The 19,241-nt window shown below is 48.0% G+C and overlaps 1 protein-coding gene across 1 annotated transcript in view; it reads left to right on the top strand.

Moving 5' to 3' along the window:
* The first annotated feature begins 11,460 nt into the window (after positions 1-11,460).
* LOC147101900 (glutamate receptor ionotropic, NMDA 1-like) overlaps positions 11,461-19,241 on the top strand; it is a 128,339-nt gene continuing 120,558 nt past the window's right edge. Inside the window, exon 1 of the mRNA XM_085965922.1 lies at positions 11,461-11,872. Coding sequence (XP_085822048.1) covers positions 11,621-11,872 — 252 coding nt within the window. The 5' untranslated portion in view covers positions 11,461-11,620. The remainder of the gene's footprint in view (positions 11,873-19,241) is intronic.

Below are 19,241 nucleotides of genomic sequence, written 5' to 3' on the forward strand. Positions count from 1 at the left end.
TTATGTGGCTGGTCCAGTTAAGTTTCTGGTCAATGGTGACCCCCAGGATGTTGATGGTGGGGGATTCGGTGATGTTAATGCCGTTGAATGTCAAGGGGAGGTGGTTAGACTCTCGCTTGTTGGAGATAGTCATTGCCTGGCACTTCTGTGGCGCGAATGTTACCTGCCACTTATCAGCCCAAGCCTGAACGTCGTCCAGGTCTTGTTGCATGCGGGCATGGACTGCTTCATTATCTGAGGAGTTGTGAATGGCACTGAATATTGTGCAGTCATCAGTGAACATGCCCATTTCTGACCTTATGTTGGAGGGAAGGTCATTGATGATGCAGCTGCAGATGGTTGGGCCTAGGACTCTGCCCTGAGGAATTCCAGCAGCAATGTCCTGGGGCTTTGATGATTGACCTTCAACCACCACAACCATCTTCCTTTGTGCCAGGTATGACTCCAGCCAGTGGGGAGTTTTCCCCCCGATTCCCATTCACTTCAGTTTTACTAGGGCTCCTTGATGCCACACTCAGTCAAATGCTGTCTTGATGTCAAGCACAGTCACTCTCACCTCAACCCTGGAATTCAGCTCCTTTGTCCATGTTTGGACCAAGGCTGTAATGAGGTCGGGAGCTGAGTGGTCTTGGCAGTACCCAAACTGGGCATCAGTGAGCAGGTTATTGGTGAGTAAGTGCTGCTTCCTAGTACTGTTGATGACGCCATCCACCACTTTGCTGATGATTGAGAGTAGACTGATGGGGCGGTAATTGGTCGGATTGGATTTGTCCTGCTTTTTGTGGACAGGACATGCCTGGGCAGTTTGCCACATTGTTGGATAGATGTCAGTGTTGTAGCTGTACTAGAATAGCTTGGCTAGAGGCGCGGCTAGTTCTGGAGTGCATGTCTTCAGCACGATAGCCGGGATGTTTCAGGGCCCATAGCCTTTGCTGTATCCAGTGCGCTCAGCCGTTTCTTGATATCACATGGAGTGAATCGAATTGGCTGAAGACTGGCTTCTGCGATGGTGGGGACCTCAGGAGGAGGCCGATATGAATCATTCACTCGGCACTTCTGGCTGAAGATAGTTGCAAACGCTTCAGCCTTGTCTTTTGCACTCATGTGCTGGATTCCACCGTCATTGAGGATGGGGATATTCATGGAGGCCCCTCCTCCCGTTAGTTGTTTAATGGTCAACCACTATTCACGACTGAATGTGGTAGGACTGCAGAGCTTTGATCTGATTCATTGATTGTGGGTTTGCTTAGCCCTGTCTATAGCATGCTGCTTCCACTTTTTAGAATGCATGTAGTCCTATGCTGCAGCTTCCCCAGGTTGGCACCTCAGTTTTAGGTATGCCTGGTGCTGCTCTTGGCATGCTCTTCTACACTCCTTATTGAACCAGGGTTGGTCCCCTGGCTTGATGGTAATGGTAGAGTGAGGGATATGCCAGGCCATGAGGTTACAGATTGTGGTGGAATACAATTCTGCTGCTGCTGATGGCCCACAGCGCCTCATGGATGCCCAGTTTTGAGCTGCTAAATTTGTTCTGAATCTATCCCATTTAGCACGGTGGTAGTGCCACACCACACAATGGAGGGTGTCGTCAGTGTGAAGATGGGACTTCGCCTCCACAAAGACTTTGCGGTGGTCACTACTGCCAATACTGTCATGGACAGATGCATCTGCCACAGGTAGATTGGTAAGGACGAGGTCAAGTAGATTTTTCCCTTGTGTTGGTTCTCTCACCACCTGGCCCAGACTGGCAGATATGTCCTTCAGGACTTGGCCAGCTTGGTCAGTAGTGGTGCTGTAAAGGAATAGCCATATTTCAGAAAGATACACCATCCTATGAATGGAATTTTTGACTTTATTAAAACATGAAAATTGGGTTTAAAAATCTAAAAAGTTTCAAAGACACAGGCTGTAAACAGAATACAGGCTTCTGAGATAAGATGAAGGGTTGTTGACACAAAGCTGTAAACACCATACAAGCTTTTGAAATGGGAATTGATTGTTGACACTGAGACAATGGCCCTATTGAAGCAAAGGGTTGGCGTTTCCAAGAAGTCTGCAGTTTGGAAAAAACACAATACCAATACCCAGTTTAAAGTGTTAAAAACTAACACTTCGAACAGAAACACAGAACATTAAAAAACCATGTGCCTTTGATAAATATCACATTAAATGAAACAAGCAGACATGACGTCTGTGATATAACCATTGAAGTAGCTAAGAAATGCATAGAACACCCTAGTTGAAGTGTTTTTGATTTACATATTGTAAAAGGTACAAACAGAAGACTTTGTAAATATGACTTCAATAGATGCACCAAGCAATCACATTGTGTTTGTGTTGAAAATGGAACAGTTAGGAGACACGATGTCTGCTTATAAACAGCTAAGGTGATTAAAAAATTGAATAGAAGTCCTTCGTAAGAATGGCATCAAATAGATACATGAGTCATAACCATTTTTTATGATAAAATTTGAACACCTAAAGGTAGAGACAGGATTCTGCAAGTTAACAGCTGAACTGACCATAAGATTAGAAAGAAGTCAACAGAACGACTGACTAGAGATAATTAGCTTACATCAGCAGAAAACTTCAAAGGATATACCATCGCATAAAGGGTATAAAATATGGAACTTTCAGATAGAAAGTCAGAAGTCACTGGAAGGGGCAAGCGATTCTCAACTTCAGAGGCAGGCTCTGTAAGTTTTTAACTCTTTGGGGGAAAAATTCAGTTGTTTGCGCCTCCCATTAGTGCCTTAAGAGGGTGCTAATGGGGCGCAAAGCAACTAGCACCTGGGCGCGGCGACATTTGCGCCGCTCACGAAATTAACTAGACATTTTGCGGCGGCGCTAAACACTACCACCACGATCTCCTGCGCCGGCAGATCGTGACGTCAGTCGAGTGCGCAATGCCCCGGTAGCGCCTGGGACCGGATATTGAGTGGCGCCCCCTACCTTACCGCCTGCCGCTAGCAACAACAGGTTGAGGGGAGCGTTTTGCTGTCAGAAAGGGACCGGGGGAGCGCTATTTAAAGGTGACCACTTCCTGCCTTTTTTTTGTTGGTGCCACATTTTGAGAGAGAGAGAGAGAGAGAGACTTCTGGAGAGAATCAATGCTGTGTGAAGGAGTTTTGGGTACTAAGCAGCACTTTGCAGGTTCATTTTGATTTGCCCTTTCTTGCTTCGCCAGCGCTCTGAGTTAGCGCCTCGCTGCTCGGCCTTTGCGCCTTAAGACAGGTGTGAAGCATCTGATTTAGTGCTCCAATCACCTCCAGGGGCGATAAAAGCAAAGTTTGCAGTCAGAGGCGATAATTAGCGCCAGGCACTAAACTTTGCGCATGGCCGATAATGGCGCCCCAAACGGGGCGATACTGAATTTTTCCCCCTTTGAGTCTCGGGGATCAAAAAGGTGCTTTTATTTGATTTTGGTGGATATCCTGGATTAGAAATAATAAGAAATGTAAAAATGTAACAAAGTTAAGATTTGAGAATAAGGATCTCTGAGAATAAGAAATGTAAGCTATTTGTATTTTGAACTGTTAATGTTGTGATTGAAATCACCAGCTGTTAACTACATGTCAGTTCTTTAATAAATCTATATATTTTTAGAATTGTCTCACAGGGTACTTCTGTATCAAACTCGCAAACTCAATCTCTGTACACTCTTTGGTGAGGAGTTGCAGAGTTCTGGGAGGGGGGGTTTCTGGACCCTCATAATATCCAGAAGGTTACAGTCTAGTTAAACTTATTAAAAGTGCTATGTGGAGGATGGTAGCATCTTCAAGTCGTTCCTTTCCTTTAGGGAGAGATAGCCTGGACCTTTAGACCCAATTAAGCGTCTTATAGAATTCGGCTATCTCTAACTTTAGTTGAAGGTGAACGTCTGGGGAATACGCCTGATCTGGGGTAGCCCGAAAAGGGCTAGGACTGGTAATTATCCCTTCAGTGCTACCAAGCCACTCTTGGTAATGGACAGTTAAGTCCCCCACCCAGAGTACATTCGGTGCCCTTGCTACTCTCAATGCTTCTTCCAAGTGGTGTTCAACATGGAGGAGTACAGATTCATCAGCTGAGGAAGGGCAATAGGTGGTAATCCGCAGGAGGTTTCCTTGCCCATGCTTGGCCTGAAGCCATGAGATATCTTGGGTCCGGAGTCAATGTTGAGGACTCCCAGGTCCTCTCCTTCCCGACTGTATACCACTGTGCCGCCAAGCTGGTGGGTCTGTCCTGCCAGTGGGACAGGACATACCCAGGGATGGTGATGGAGGGGTTTGGGACATTGGCTGAAAGGTATGATTCTGTGAGTTTGACTATGTCAGGCTGTTGCTAGGCTAGTCTGTGGGACAGCTCTCCCAATTTTGGCACAATTCCCCAGATGTTGGTGAGGAGGACTTTGCAGGATCGACTGGGCTGGGTGTGCCGTTGCCATGCCCGTAACCGGTGCCGAGGTCGATGCCAGGTGGTCCGTCTGGTTTCATTCTTATTATTGTGTTTTGTAGCAGTTTGTTACACCTGAGTGGCTCGCTCGGCCATTTCAGAGGGAAGTTAAGGGTCAACCACATTGCTGTGGGTCTGGAGTCACATATAGGCCAGACCAGGTAAGGGCGGCAGATTTCCTTCCCTAAAGGACATTAGTGAACCAGATGGGATTGTTTTCTTGAATGAGAGGGCTGTCCTATGATGGGAGATTGTGTAGAATGGGCCTATACTCTCTGGAGTTTAGAAGAATGAGAGGTGATCTCATTGAAACATACCAGATTCTGAAAGGGATTAACAGGGTAGATGCTGAGAGGTTGTTTCCCCTGGCTGGAGAGTCTAGAACTAAGGAGCATAGTCTCAGGATAAGGGATCGGCCATTTAAGACTGAGATCACAGAAATCACAGAAATCACAGAAACCCCACAGTGCAGATAAAGGCCATTTCGGCCCATCGAGCCTGCACCGACACATATCCCACCCGATCCCCGTAACCCCTGCACCAACACATATCCCACCCTATCCCCGTAACCCCACGTATTTAATCCCCCTAACACTAAGGGTCAATTTATCATAGCCAATCAACCTAACCCGCACATCTTTGGACTGTGGGAGGAAACCGGAGCACCCGGAGGAAACCCACGCAAACACGGGGAGAATGTGCAAACTCCACACAGACAGTCGCCCGAGGCCGGATTCGAACCCGGGTCCCTGGTGCTGTGAGGCAACAGTGCTAACCACGATGCCACCATGATGAGGAGGAATTTCTTCACTCTGAGGGTTGTGAATTTTTGGAATTCTCTGCCCCCAAGGGCTGTGAATGCTGAGTCTTTGAGCATATTCAGGGCTGAGATCGATAGATTTTTGGACTCCAGGGGAATCAAAGGATACGGGCATCGGGGTGGGGGGGAAAGTGGAGTTGTGGTAGAAGATGAACCATGATCTTATTGAATGGCGAAGCAGGCTCAAGGGACTGTATGGTCTACTCCTGCTCCTATTTCTTATGTTCTTATATCTTAATAAAGCAGCTTAAAAATCCATATCTGGCTTTATCTCACAAATGTGTTTTCAGTCCATCTTTGGGAGGATTGTTGATGTGCATGTGGGGGCGCGTGTGAAAGACACGATATCCAGTGCCGATCACAAGGGGGTACATTTGTTACACCCCAGGTATTGTATAATATATTGTGAAGTAATGGCACACTCCTGAACATAAGACACCAAGACCACTTATGGGAATGACCAGCGCCGCACAACCCAAGAAAATATCTACCCCAAAATTTGTAACAGTGAGAAATCACTAATGTGAAAAAATTCATGCTAACACTAGGGGTGTGTTACAGACCACCAGGCCGACATAAGGAAGAGCAGTTGTTCAATGAAGAGATAAGGAGGTATGTAAGAACCAATGTTCCCGCTAAGGTGCGCGCGCGCCGTGACTGCGCAATAATCTGAAAGCTCCCACACAGGCTGCTCACTCAGTTCATTTAAATAATAAACTGAGTAATTGCCTTGGGCCTTGCAACAAAAGTGTAATCCGTTGGGGTAAGTGTACTAATAGTGAACTGTGCACTAGCAAAGATGTACGATGTCTTGCAACAGGAAGATTAACAAGCAGGAAAAGCCTTGGAGGTAATTGGAGTCACAACCTCCGTATTCTAGTCATAAACTAGCACTAGTAAAAACGTAGTGTACCACCAGACATTCATCCAATTAACTGACGTCTGGTAAACTTATAAAGTGTATTACAGCTATTAGTTAATAGTTTATGTCTCTGAATCAAGATGCAGTAACAGTGTACAGTAAAGCACGATAGCAGCCTGCCTACTCAAAGGAAGAGCTTGTGTGCTTTATATTCCTATTCTCAAGCAATAGCTGGTATTGAATTTGTCGGTGACACATTCACCACTAACTGTTAAACCTAACAGCAGTCCTGCACATTGATTATTGCATAGAAATACATGGAATGTACAGCTCAGAAACAGGCCATTCAGCCCAACAGGTCTGTGCCAGTGTTTATGCTCCCACCAGCCTCCTCCCACCTTACTTAATCTCACCCTATTCATTTATCCTAATAGATTATAACTCTGTAATTCTTAGCTGCAAAACCAGCAAAGGCTGAGGTACACTTACAGTTGAGGGACATTTAAGAAACAAGTGCTCATTGTAAATCTCAATGCTGAACCCTGTATTAGTTGTGTTCAAAGAGATGTTAAATCAAGCAGTGCTAGTTGATGTGTCGCTGCTTCCCCCTATATCTGGGAGGCCTGATGATTCGAGGTAATGCACTCAGTGCTGTACCGTGCCCCGGTTGTGATTGGTTTGGCTTGTGTAACATAGAAACATAGAAGATAGGAGCAGGAGTAGGCCATTAGGCCCTTCGAGCCTGCTCCGCCATTCAATGAGATCATGGCTGATCATCCAAATTCAGTACCCTGTTCCTGCTTTCTCTCCATATCCCTTGATCCCTTTAGCCTTAAGAAATATATCTAACTCCTTCTTGAATATATTTAATGAACTGGCCTCCACCGCCCTCTGTGGCAGAGAATACCACAGGTTCACCACTCTCTGGGTGAAGAAATTCCACCTCATTTCAGTCCTAAATGGCTTACCCCTTATCCTTAGACTATGACCCCTGGTTCTGGACTCCCCGGCCATCAGAAACATCCTTCCTGCATCTAGTCTGTCCAGGCCTGACAGAATTTTATAGGTTTCAATGAGGCCCCTCTCAATCTTCTAAACTCCAGTGAGTATAAGCCCAATCGACACAATCTCTCCTCATATGTCATTCCTGCCATCCCAGGTATCAGCCTGGTGAATCTTCGCTGAACTCCTTCCATGGCAAGAACGTCCTTCCTCAGATAAGGCGACCAAAACTGCACACAATACTCAAGGTGCGGTCTCACCAAGGCCCTGTACAACTGCAGCAAGACATCCTTGCTCCTGTACTCGAACCCTCTTGCTACGAAGGCCAACATACCATTTGCCTTCTTAACCGCCTGCTGCACCTGCATGCTTACCTTAAGCGACTGGTGTACAAGAACACCCAGGTCTCTTTGCACTTCCCCTTCTCCCAATCTATTGCCATTCAAAAATTAATCTGCCTTCCTGTTTTGCCACCAAAGTGGATAACCTCACATTTATCCACATTATAGTGCATTTGCCATGTTTCTGCTCAATCACCCAACCTGTCCAAATCGTACTGGAGTTTCACGACATCCTCCTCACAGCATACCCTCCCACCCAGCTTTGTGTCGTCTGCAAATTTGGAGATATTACATCCAATTCCCTCGTCCAGATCATTAATATATATTGTGAACAGCTGGGATCCTAGAACCGATCCTTGCGGTACCCCACTAGTCACTGCCTGCCACTCGGAAAACGATCCGTTTATTCCAACTCTTTGCTTTCTGTCCGCCAACCAGTTCTCTATCCAAGTCAATACCTTGCCCCCAATCCCATGTGCCTTAATTTTGCACGCTAATCTCTTATGCGGGACCTTATCGAAAGCCTTCTGAATGTCCAAATACACCACATCCACTGGTTCTCCCTTATCTATTTTACCAGTTACATCCTCAAAAAATTCCAGTAGATTAGTCAAGCATGATTTACCTTTTGTAAATCCATGTTGACTTTGTCCTATCCTGTCACTGCTTTCCAAGTGCTCTGCTATTACATCTTTTATAATGGACTCTAGCATTTTCCCCACTACCGATGTCAGGCTTACCGGTCTATAATTCCCCGCTTTTTCTCTACCACCTTTTTTGAACAGTGGGGTAACATTAGCTACCCTCCATCCATGGGTACTGTTCCAGAGTCTATTGAGTTCTGGAAGATGACCAGAATTGCATCTACTATTTCTACGGCCACTTCCTTAAGTACCCTAGGATGTAGATTATCAGGCCCTGGGGATTTATCGGCCTTCAGTCCCATCAATTTTCCTAACACCATTTCCCTACAAATACTGATTTCTTTCAGTTCCACCCTTTCATTAGACCCTATGTTCCCCAGCATCTCTGGGAGGTTATTTGTGTCCTCCTTTGTGAAGACAGAACCAAAATATGTATTTAGTTGGTCTGCCATTTCTTTGTTCCTCATTATAAATTCCCCTGATTCTGACTGCAAGGGACCTATGCTTGACTTCACCAATCTTTTTCTCTTCACATATCTATAAAAGCTTTTACAGCCAGTTTTTATGTTCCCTGCAAGCTTACTCTCATAATTTATTTTCCCTTTCTTAATTAATCCCTTTGTCCTCCTTTGTTGAATCCTAAACTGCTCCCAATCCTCAGGATTATTGCTTTTTCTGGCCAATTTATATGTCCTCTCCTTGGATCTTATGCTATCCCTAATTTCCCTTGTTAGCCACGGTTGAGTCACCTTTTTTGTTTTATTTTTATGCCAAACTGGGATGAACAAATTCTGTAGTTCATCCATTCGGTCTTTGAATGTTTGCCATTGCCTATCCACCAACAACCCTTTGAGTGACATTCCCCAATCAATCCTACCCAACTCGCGCCTCAGACCATCGTAGTTTCCTTTATTTATGAGGACCCTAGTCTCTGAGTCAACTACTTCATTCTCCATCTTAATGAAGAATTCAATCATATTATGATCACTCTGACCCAAGGGGCCTCGTACAACAAGATTGCTAATTAACTATTAATACAGTTTGGACTGGGTCGTATCCGATGATCCAAAGCTGGCAACTTAAAATCTTAGAAATTAGTGGGAAATCTCCAGCCTAATTCACTGATGTGAAAATATAGAAAAGGGGAAAAGACACGTCAAAGAGTGTCAACTTTGGTTCAGTGGTCCCCACTCAAGGGGTTAATTTTAACTTTAGGCGATAGTATAAAATGGGCGATATCGAATGAGCCGTCCACTATACAACATGCCTGATTTTCCATTCTATAGAAGTCAACAGAAGGGAAAGTCAGGCAGGATGTGTAATTGGCAGTCAATTCGATATTGCCCATTTTACACCATCACCCATTTTAAAATTAGCCCCATGCACTTAATCTAGCTGAAACTTTAGTGCAGTATTGATAGAAAACTGTATTGTTGGAGATACTGTCTTGTGGATGAGATGTTAGACCAAAGCCCTGTCTACCTGTTCAGATGGATGTAATGGATCATGGTCAGATACTGTTAAATCATCACTGTACTCCAACACAGCACTATCACATTACAGTTACTGTTAAATCAGCACCATACCCCAACAACAACAACTTGCATTCATATAGCGCATTTAGTTAAACATCCCAAGGCACTTCACAGGAGTGTTATTAAACAAAATTTGACACCGAGACACTGAGCCACAGAAGGAGATATTAGGGCAGATGGCCAAAAGCTTGGTCAAAGAGGTCGGTTTTAAGGAAAGTCTTAAAGGAGGAGAGAGAGGTAGAGAGGCGGAGAGATTTTGGGAGGGAATTCCAGAACTTCGGGCCTAGGCAGCTGAAGGCATGGTCGCCAAAGGTGGAGCGATTAAAATCAGGGATGCACAAGAGGGCAGAATTGGAGGAGCGCAGAGATCTCGGAGGATTGTAGGGCTGGAGGAAGTTACAGAGAAAGTGAGGGGCAAGTCCATGGAGCGATTTGAAAACGAGGATGAGAATTTTGAAACTGAGGCATTGCTGGACCGGGAGCCAGTGTAGGTCAGTGAGCAGAGGGGTGATGGGTGGATGGGACTAGGTGCGAGTTAGGACACGGGCAGCAGAGTTCTGGATGAATTCAAGTTTATGGAGGGTGGAAGATGAGAGGCCGGCCCGGAGAGCATTGCAATAGTCAAATCTAGAGGTAACAAAGGCGGGGATGAGGGTTTCAGCAGCAGATGAGCTGAGGCAGGGGCAGAGATGGGCAATGTTACGGAGGTGGAAGTAGGCGGTCTCTGTGATGGAGCGGTTATGTAGTCGGAAGCTCATCTCGTCGTCAAATATGACACCTAGATTGCGAACGGTCTGGTTCAGCCTCAGACAGTTGCCAGGGAGAGGGATGGAGTCGGTGGCTAGGGAGCGGAGTTTGTGGTGGGGACCGAAGACAATGGCTTCGATCTTCCTAATACTTAGTTGGAGGAAATTTCAACTCATTCAGCATGAACCTCGGACAAGCAGTCGGATAATTTAGGGACAGTGGAGGGGTTGAGAGAGGTGGTGCTGAGGTATCGCTGGGTGTCATCGGAGGAAATGTGGATCCTGATGCTTTTCAGATGATGTTGCCGAGGGGCAGCATGTAGATGAGAAATAGGAGGGGGCTAAGGATAGGTCCTTGGGGGACACCAGAAGTAACGATCCGGGAGCGGGAAGAGAAGCCGTTGTAGGTGATTCTCTAGCTACGACTGGATGGATAAGAATGGAGCCAGGCGAGGGCAGTCCCACCCAGCTGGACGATGGAGGAGAGGCGTTGGAGGAGGATGGTGTGGTCAACTGTGTCAAAGGTTGCAGACAGGCCGAGAAGGATGAGGAGGCATAGTTTATCACGGTCACAGTTACTTAGGATGTCATTTGTGACTTTGATAAGGGCCGTTTCAGTCCTGTGGCGGGGCGGAACCTGATTGGAGGGTATCAAGCATGGAGTTGTGGGAAAGATGGGCACAGACTCGGGAGGTGACAACACCTTCAAGGACTTTGGAGGGGAAAGGGAGGTTGGAGTCGGGGCAGTAGTTTGCAAGGGCTATTACCTCATCACCGTATTCTAACACAATAATGTGACATTAGAGCATCACACTATTACAGGATAACTGCATGACGTTGCACTCCGGGTACCATTGTGGGATGGATTAGCCATAGCAACCAGCCATGAAGGGGTGAGATTGGAGATTGGGAAGCCGGGACCAATAATACAGGGGGCGGATCGGGGGCTGCAAGTTTTAGAGCCAATGATAACACAGGCACTGCAACATCAGCACCAATCATACGGGAGCTGGATACAGCATTGCAGCAAGCTTGGGAGCCAGGGATAAAGGGAGCATCCATCCTTCAGCCGGCAACCGGGGCAAGCAGACAACTACAGCGGTCCGAGCCAAGGGCGGGGGGGGGCACGGAGCATCGCTGACAGACCGAGGCTCGGAGCCTGTTTCCCGGTGCGGGGAGCGGAGCGGAGCGAGGGTGGGAGGAAGCCCGGCTCCGGGAACCCCGGACAGCCGCAGGATGCAGCGCCTCTTCCCGTTGCTTTTGGCCGTCGCCCTCCTCCCGGTGGAATCCGACACGGTTCCCAAAGTGGTGAACATCGGCGCGGTCCTGAGCACCAAGAAGACGGAGAATACCTTCAGGGAGGCGGTGGCCCAGGCTAACCGTAAACACGGCACCTTCAAAATCCAACTCAATGCCACGGCTGTCACTCACAAACCCAACGCCATCCAAATGGCCCTGGCAGTGTGCGAGGACCTGATCAGCAACCAGGTAAACCTGCAATGTGCTGTCATGCTATTAACTCCTAACACTGAGTACTAACCGGGACCATTAACTAGCATTAACCAGCAGCATTTACTAATCTTGAGTACTGACAACAACAGCAACTTGCATTTATGTAGCGCCTTTAATGTCGCATAACGTCACAAGGCGCTTCGCACGAGTGTTATCAGACAAAATTTGACACCGAGCCACATAAGGAGACATTAGGGCAGGTGCTTGGTCAGAGAGGTAGGCTGTAAGGAGCATCTTAAAGGAGGGGCGAGTGGCAGAGAGGTTTAGGGAAGGAATTCCAGAGCTTGGGGCCTAGGCAGCTGAAGGGACGGCTGCCAATGGTAGGCGAAGGGAGTGGGGATACACTTCTTTCCACCTTCACAACATTGCCCACTTCCACCCACTCAGCCACTGAAACTCTCATCCTAGAGGCCAGAATTGGAGGAGCGCAGAGATCTCGGAGGGTTGCAGGGCTGGAGGAGGTTACAGAGACAGGTGAGGCCATGGAGGGATTTGAACACAAGGATGAGAATTTTAAAAATCGAGGCGTTGCTGGGACGGAAGCCAATGTAGGCCAGCGAGCACAGGGGTGACGGGCGAAGTGGTTTGAAAATGAGGTTACAGCTGACGTGGGACATTACTGGGTTGCAGAGTGGCGAGAGTGTGATGCAGCTAGACCCTGGCGGGACACTGTGTGTGGGTAAAACACCATAGAATAGAATCGCCAGTCAGTCAGCACAGTGCAGGGGTCAGTAAACCACATGTCTAGCTGGCAATGCACAAAGTATCATACCTTTTCAGGGTTTACACCTTAAACCTACAGCAGGCGCTCAGACAGAGGATCAGGGATCTGCACACATCTAAAAATTATGGGCTGGAATTTGCGATGGGTAATAACGGCAAACTAACAGTGCTCGCCATTATTACCCCCATTTGAAACTGACCGCAACCTCAGGATGCAGCGCATGCACATCTAAACGTGGAAACCCTGAAGGAGTGGCCAGTCATTCACTGCTCCGACACTGGCTGCGCTGTGATCCCCACCCATAGCCGACAATCAGTGTAATCAGTGAAATCAGTGAAACTGATGAAAACTCGGGCTTTTCTGCAGTAATATCGCTGTTAAATACCCCATTAAATGTTAAGCTGTGTTGGATTAACTGGGGTTTTAACAGCGTAGTGACTGCTAAACAAATGTTATGGCCCTGAAAAATTGATTTTAATTTTGTGGAGTGTCAAATTTTTCCATTATGATAAAAATTATAATTTTTAAGAAACTTAAAATATTTTTTATATATTTTTAAAAGTTTGTTCATGATTATTTTAGGTTCTACCTTATCCCCATGTGAGAGCCCCAATCTATGCTTTGCCCTCTGTAGCATTTTTATAAAGTTGGGATAAAAGCAGGTTCTCATTTCCTGCTTCCCTGTCTGTGAAAATTCTGCATTGTGATTGGCTGCTTAGACAGCTTGTTGATGTCACAGCAGCTCGCAGTAGGAAATCCCCACTATAGAGCGCTGCAATCTCTTACACCTCGAAAAAGGCAAACTTCTCACCACAGAGGTCTCTGCGGGCAGCTTTCTTTGGGGCCAGTGACGAGCGCCTTTGCTTCGCCGCTGGCCGCAAATTCTGGGCCTATATGTTTTATTTCCCTTCCCTGTGGCTGTGCCAGCCCTGGCTCAGTGGGCAGCACCCTCGCCCCTGGGTCAGACAGTTGTGGGTTCGACTCAAACTCCAGGAACTTGAGCACAAAAATCTGGGCTGACACTCCAGTGTACTGAGGGAGTGCTGCACTGTCGGAGGTGCCATCTTTCGGATGAGACATTAAACCGAGGCTCCGTCTGCTCTCTCAGGTGGACATAAAAGATCCCACAGCACTATTTCAAAGGAGGGTAGGGGAGTTATCCCCGGTGTCCTGGCCAATATTTATTCCTCAATCAACATCACTAAAACAGATTATCTGGTCATTATCACATTGCTGTTTGTTGGGAGCTTGCTGTGCGCAATTTGGCTACTGCGTTTCCTACATTACAACAGTGACTGCTCTTCAAGAAATACTTCATTGGCTGTAAATCGCTTTGGGACATCAGGTCTTTCTTTCATGCTTTCTTTCCCACTTTCGTGATGTGGATATTTTGGGTAGGTGTTGTTCATTTTTCATAATTGTATCCCGTGTAACCAGGTGTCAGGCAGCAGCCAGGCAGGACTCTCCCCTCTGACCTTCCCTTCCCGTGCCGGGTGAGTCTCTGCAGCTACAGCCCGGCACCTCACTGCTCAGTGTGGCTTAGTCAGGTACCGAGCGAATCAGATGCAGCCCTGGGTCCACCCGCACTCTGTCGCACGGAGCACTGGTGCTGTGTGCAGTCAGACACTCATTGCCAAGCCCCTCTCTAACCGCCAAACCCCAGCTCTCTGTGCTGTTGGATGTTAAAGATTTCGTGGTACAAAGGAGGGCAGGGATGTCCTCCCAGTGTCTCGGCCAACATTTCAATGACTGGGTCAATAAATAATAATAATAATAATAATTCAACTTTATTGTCATTGTACAATGCACAAGTACATGAATAACGAAATGTGATCTTGCAAGCTCCCATGAGTCCAGTACAAATAACATTAACATTAAACGTAAATAGCACCGTCCTGGGAGAAGCAAAGCCGCTGCGTCTGTGCGCGCCGCCATTCCATTTCCACCATTCCTCCTGTCCGACAATCTTCAGCCCAACGCCCAGGCCTGCTCACCAGCCGCCCCTCCCGGGGCTCCTTCCGTGACCTTCTCACCAACCGCCCCTCCTCGGGGCTCCTTCCATGACCTTCTGCACCTGGTCTTCCCTGATGGTCACCCCTCCAGGTACTAACCAGGCCTGGCTCTGCTTAGCTTCCAAGCCTTGCCAGTAGTCCCAGGAACAGGGGGCATAGATTTAAAGTAATTGGTTGGAGGTTTGGAGGGGATTTGAGCAGAAATGTTTTCACCCAGAGGGTGGTGGGGGTCTGGAACTCACTGCCTGAAAGGGTGGTAGAGGCAGAAACCCTCATCACATTTTAAAAGTACTTGGATGTGCACTTCAAGTGCCGTAACCTACAGGGCTACGGACCAAGTGCTGGAGAGTGGGATTAGGGTGGAGAGCTCTTTGTCGGTCGGCACGGACAAGATGGGCTGAATGGCCTCCTTCTGTGCTGTAAATTTCTATGATTCTATGATTTCTCCCACAAACAGCACCACCATAAGAGAGAGCCTGCATTCATATAGCGCTTCTCACCATCTCAGGGCGCAGTAAAGTGCTTGACAGCTAATGACGTACTATTGAAGAGTGGTCACTGTTATAATGTAGGCAATGCAGCAGCCAATTTGCACACAGCAAGGTCTCACAAACAGCAATGTGATAACGACCAGTTAATCTGTTTTAGGGATGGTGTTTGAGGGATAAATATTGGCCAGGACACCGGGGAGAACTCCCCTGCACTTTCAATCGTGTCATGGGATATTTTACGTCCATCTGAGAGGGCAGACGGGGCCTCGGTTTAATGTCTCGTCCGAAAGACGGCACCTCCGACAGTGCAGCACTCCCTCTGCACTGGGAGTGTCAGCCTGGAGTTTGTGCTCAGGCCTCTGGAGTTGGGGTTGAACCCAGAACCTTCTGACTGAGAGGCGAGTGTGCTACCACTGCTGACACGGACAAGAGAGAGAGAGAGAGAGAACTTGCATTTCCATAGCGCCGTTCACGATCTTAGAACGTCCCAAAAACTTTATGGCATTGATAAACGGTTTCTTTGTTAATAGTTTAATTTGTGCTTGTGGTACTGGGCTCCTTGGTAGGAGAGAGAGGAAAGGAGTCTTGTTTTCTTCCAGGACATTGTCAGGCTTGGCTATAAATAACCGTAGAGCTGCACTATCGCTCTGAGAGATGGCAGGAGGTAATTAGTGTCAGTATGTGTGTTGTGTGAGGGGAGGGCGTCAGGACAGCTTCCACGCCTGCTTCACGTAGATACAGATGGGAAGTGTGTGCCCTTCCTGGAGCCAAACTGTCCTTCCACTTGGACACAGGGCCACAAGCTGTCATTAATCTCAGTGCGTATAGAATCAGTACTGCAGAGTGATCCTCTTTTGACCCCCCATGTCCCATGTTTTACACCAGACCCTTCCAGCTCGGTCCATACCTGAAGGTCCCACTCCACAGTTTATAGCAGACCTGGCTAGCTCAGTTCAGTTGTTGATGGTATTTCCGGATTATCCCCCACACACTCGGATCTGCTCATGTTCTGTGGAATCTTCGTTGAGTAAATGCCCTTCCAGAGTCTGACACAGTTGCTATGTGATGAGTTTGATCTAATGATATATTATCAGCTATTACACACACACAGACTGAACACAATCACCTGCTACCTTCTACAGGCACTCACACATGTACATGCATTCTTATGCACCAACACATGTGTACATATACACAGATAGCGCAGTCAATGCACACACAAGAGTGTAACTGCAGGATGTGTGATCTGATCCCCTATCACCAGCGAGGGTTAAATCCTACAATGATTATTGACACACTTTATCCGTGTAGTCATAACTGTGTCAGTTACTGACTGATGAACTCCGATAAAACGAATATTGTGAAAAATGAAATAAAAACAGGAAATGCTGGAAATACCCCAGCAATCCAGCCAGCAGCTGAGAGAGAAATGGCTGGGTAAGGTTACCGCTCGGACTTTTCAGATTCTGACAGACCAGCTGTTCATTTCCAGCTGTTTCTGTGTTACTTGAGATGCGCTGGTTCACTCTTTGAACTTGCCCCCTCCCTCTGAGACAACCTAATGAGGCTCTGAGTGGAATAACCACCCGATATTAAACGCTGCTTTAAGCAAATCATATTACAAAGCGTTTTAATGCAATCTTCTAAAACGTATGAAATCTGAGCCATATTATCACGGTATAACTTAGTTAGTGCTGCTGATACAGAGCAGACCTCCCCATCCAGATTTATGGATCTACAGGAACACAGACACGAACACAAGGAAAGTCAAGGCCAAGAAAAGGCCATTTCGACTCATTGGAAATCACCTCTGGTATCCTAACTCTCCCATCACAGCCCATCCCTCTGGTACCCTAACTCCCCCATCACAACCCATCCCTCTGGTACCCTAACTCTCCCATCACACCCCATCCCTCTGGTACCCTAACTCCCCCATCACAACCCATCCCTCTGGTACCCTAACTCTCCCATCACACCCCATCCCTCTGGTACCCTAACTCCCCCATGACAGCCCATCCCTCTGGTACCCTAACTCCCCCATCACAGCCCATCCCTCTGGTACCCAAACTCTCCCATCACAGCCCATCCCTCTGGTACCCTAACTCTCACATCACAGCCCATCCCTCTGGTACCCTAACTCTCCCATCACAACCCATCCCTCTGGTACCCTAACTCTCCCATCACAGCCCATTCCTCTGGTACCCTAACTCTCCCATCACAGCCCATCCCTCTGGTACCCTAACTCTCCCATCACAGCCCATCCCTCTGGTACCCTAACTCTCCCATCACAACCCATCCCTCTGGTACCCTAACTCTCCCATCACAGCCCATCCCTCTGGTACCCTAACTCTCCCATCACAGCCCATCCCTCTGGTACCCTAACTCTCCCATCACAACCCATCCCTCTGGTACCCTAACTCTCCCATCACAGCCCATCCCTCTGTTACCCTAACTCTCTCATCACAGCCCATCCCTCTGGTATCCTAACTCTCCCATCACAGCCCATCCCTCTGGTATCCTAACTCTCCCATCACAGCCCATCCCTCTGGTACCCTAACTCTCTCATCACAGCCCATCCCTCTGGTACCCTAACTCCCCATCACAGCCCATCCCTCTGGTACCCTAACTCTCCCATCACAACCCATCCCTCTGGTACCCTAACTCTCTCATCACAGCCCATTCCTCTGGTACCCTAACTCTCCCATCACAGCCCATCCCTCTGGTACCCTAACTCTCTCATCACAGCCCATCCCTCTGGTACCCTAACTCCCCATCACAGCCCATCCCTCTGGTACCCTAACTCTCCCATCACAGCCCATCCCTCTGGTACCCTAACTCTCTCATCACAGCCCATTCCTCTGGTACCCTAACTCTCCCATCACAGCCCATCCCTCTGGTACCCTAACTCTCTCATCACAGCCCATCCCTCTGGTACCCTAACTCCCCATCACAGCCCATCCCTCTGGTACCCTAACTCTCCCATCACAGCCCATTCCTCTGGTACCCTAACTCCCCCATCACAGCCCATCCCTCTGGTACCCAAACTCTCCCATCACAACCCATCCCCCTGGTACCCTAACTCTCCCATCACAGCCCATCCCTCTGGTACCCAAACTCTCCCATCACACCCCATCCCTCTGGTACCCTAACTCTCCCATCACAACCCATCCCTCTGGTACCCTAACTCCCCCATCACAGCCCATCCCTCTGTTACCCTAACTCTCCCATCACAGCCCATTCCTCTGGTACCCTAACTCTCCCATCACAACCCATCCCTCTGGTACCCTAACTCTCCCATCACAGCCCATCCCTCTGGTACCCTAACTCTCCCATCACAGCCCATCCCTCTGGTACCCTAACTCTCCCATCACAGCCCATCCCTCTGGTACCCTAACTCTCCCATCACAGCCCATTCCTCTGGTACCCAAACTCTCCCATCACAGCCCATCCCTCTGTTACCCTAACTCTCCCATCACAGCCCATTCCTCTGGTACCCTAACTCTCCCATCACAGCCCATCCCTCTGTTACCCTAACTCTCCCATCACAGCCCATTCCTCTGGTACCCTAACTCCCCCATCACAGCCCATCCCTCTGTTACCCTAACTCTCCCATCACAGCCCATCCCTCTGGTACCCAAACTCTCCCATCACACCCCATCCCTCTGGTACCCTAACTCTCCCATCACAACCCATCCCTCTGGTACCCTAACTCTCCCATCACAGCCCATCCCTCTGGTACCCTAACTCTCCCATCACAGCCCATTCCTCTGGTACCCTAACTCTCCCATCACAACCCATCCCTCTGGTACCCTAACTCTCTCATCACAGCCCATCCCTCTGGTATCCTAACTCTCCCATCACAGCCCATCCCTCTGGTACCCTAACTCTCTCATCACAGCCCATCCCTCTGGTACCCTAACTCTCCCATTAAAAACCATTTCAAACATAGAATTACACTGAAGTTATGAGGAGTTTCTCCAATAAAAGTTGTTGCCCTTTTGGCACTCAAGTACTGGGTTTGCTGTTTCCAGTCCAACCGAACCTTTGCAGCACCCAATGACACCACCTTAACAACAGTCCGTGTTGGCACTTATGCTCCACGTGAGCAAACAGTCCCG

This window comes from Somniosus microcephalus, chromosome 23, assembly GCF_052327205.1.
Source record: "Somniosus microcephalus isolate GS21.2 chromosome 23, FLI_Smic_1.0, whole genome shotgun sequence".
Taxonomy (NCBI): Eukaryota; Metazoa; Chordata; class Chondrichthyes; order Squaliformes; family Somniosidae; genus Somniosus; species Somniosus microcephalus.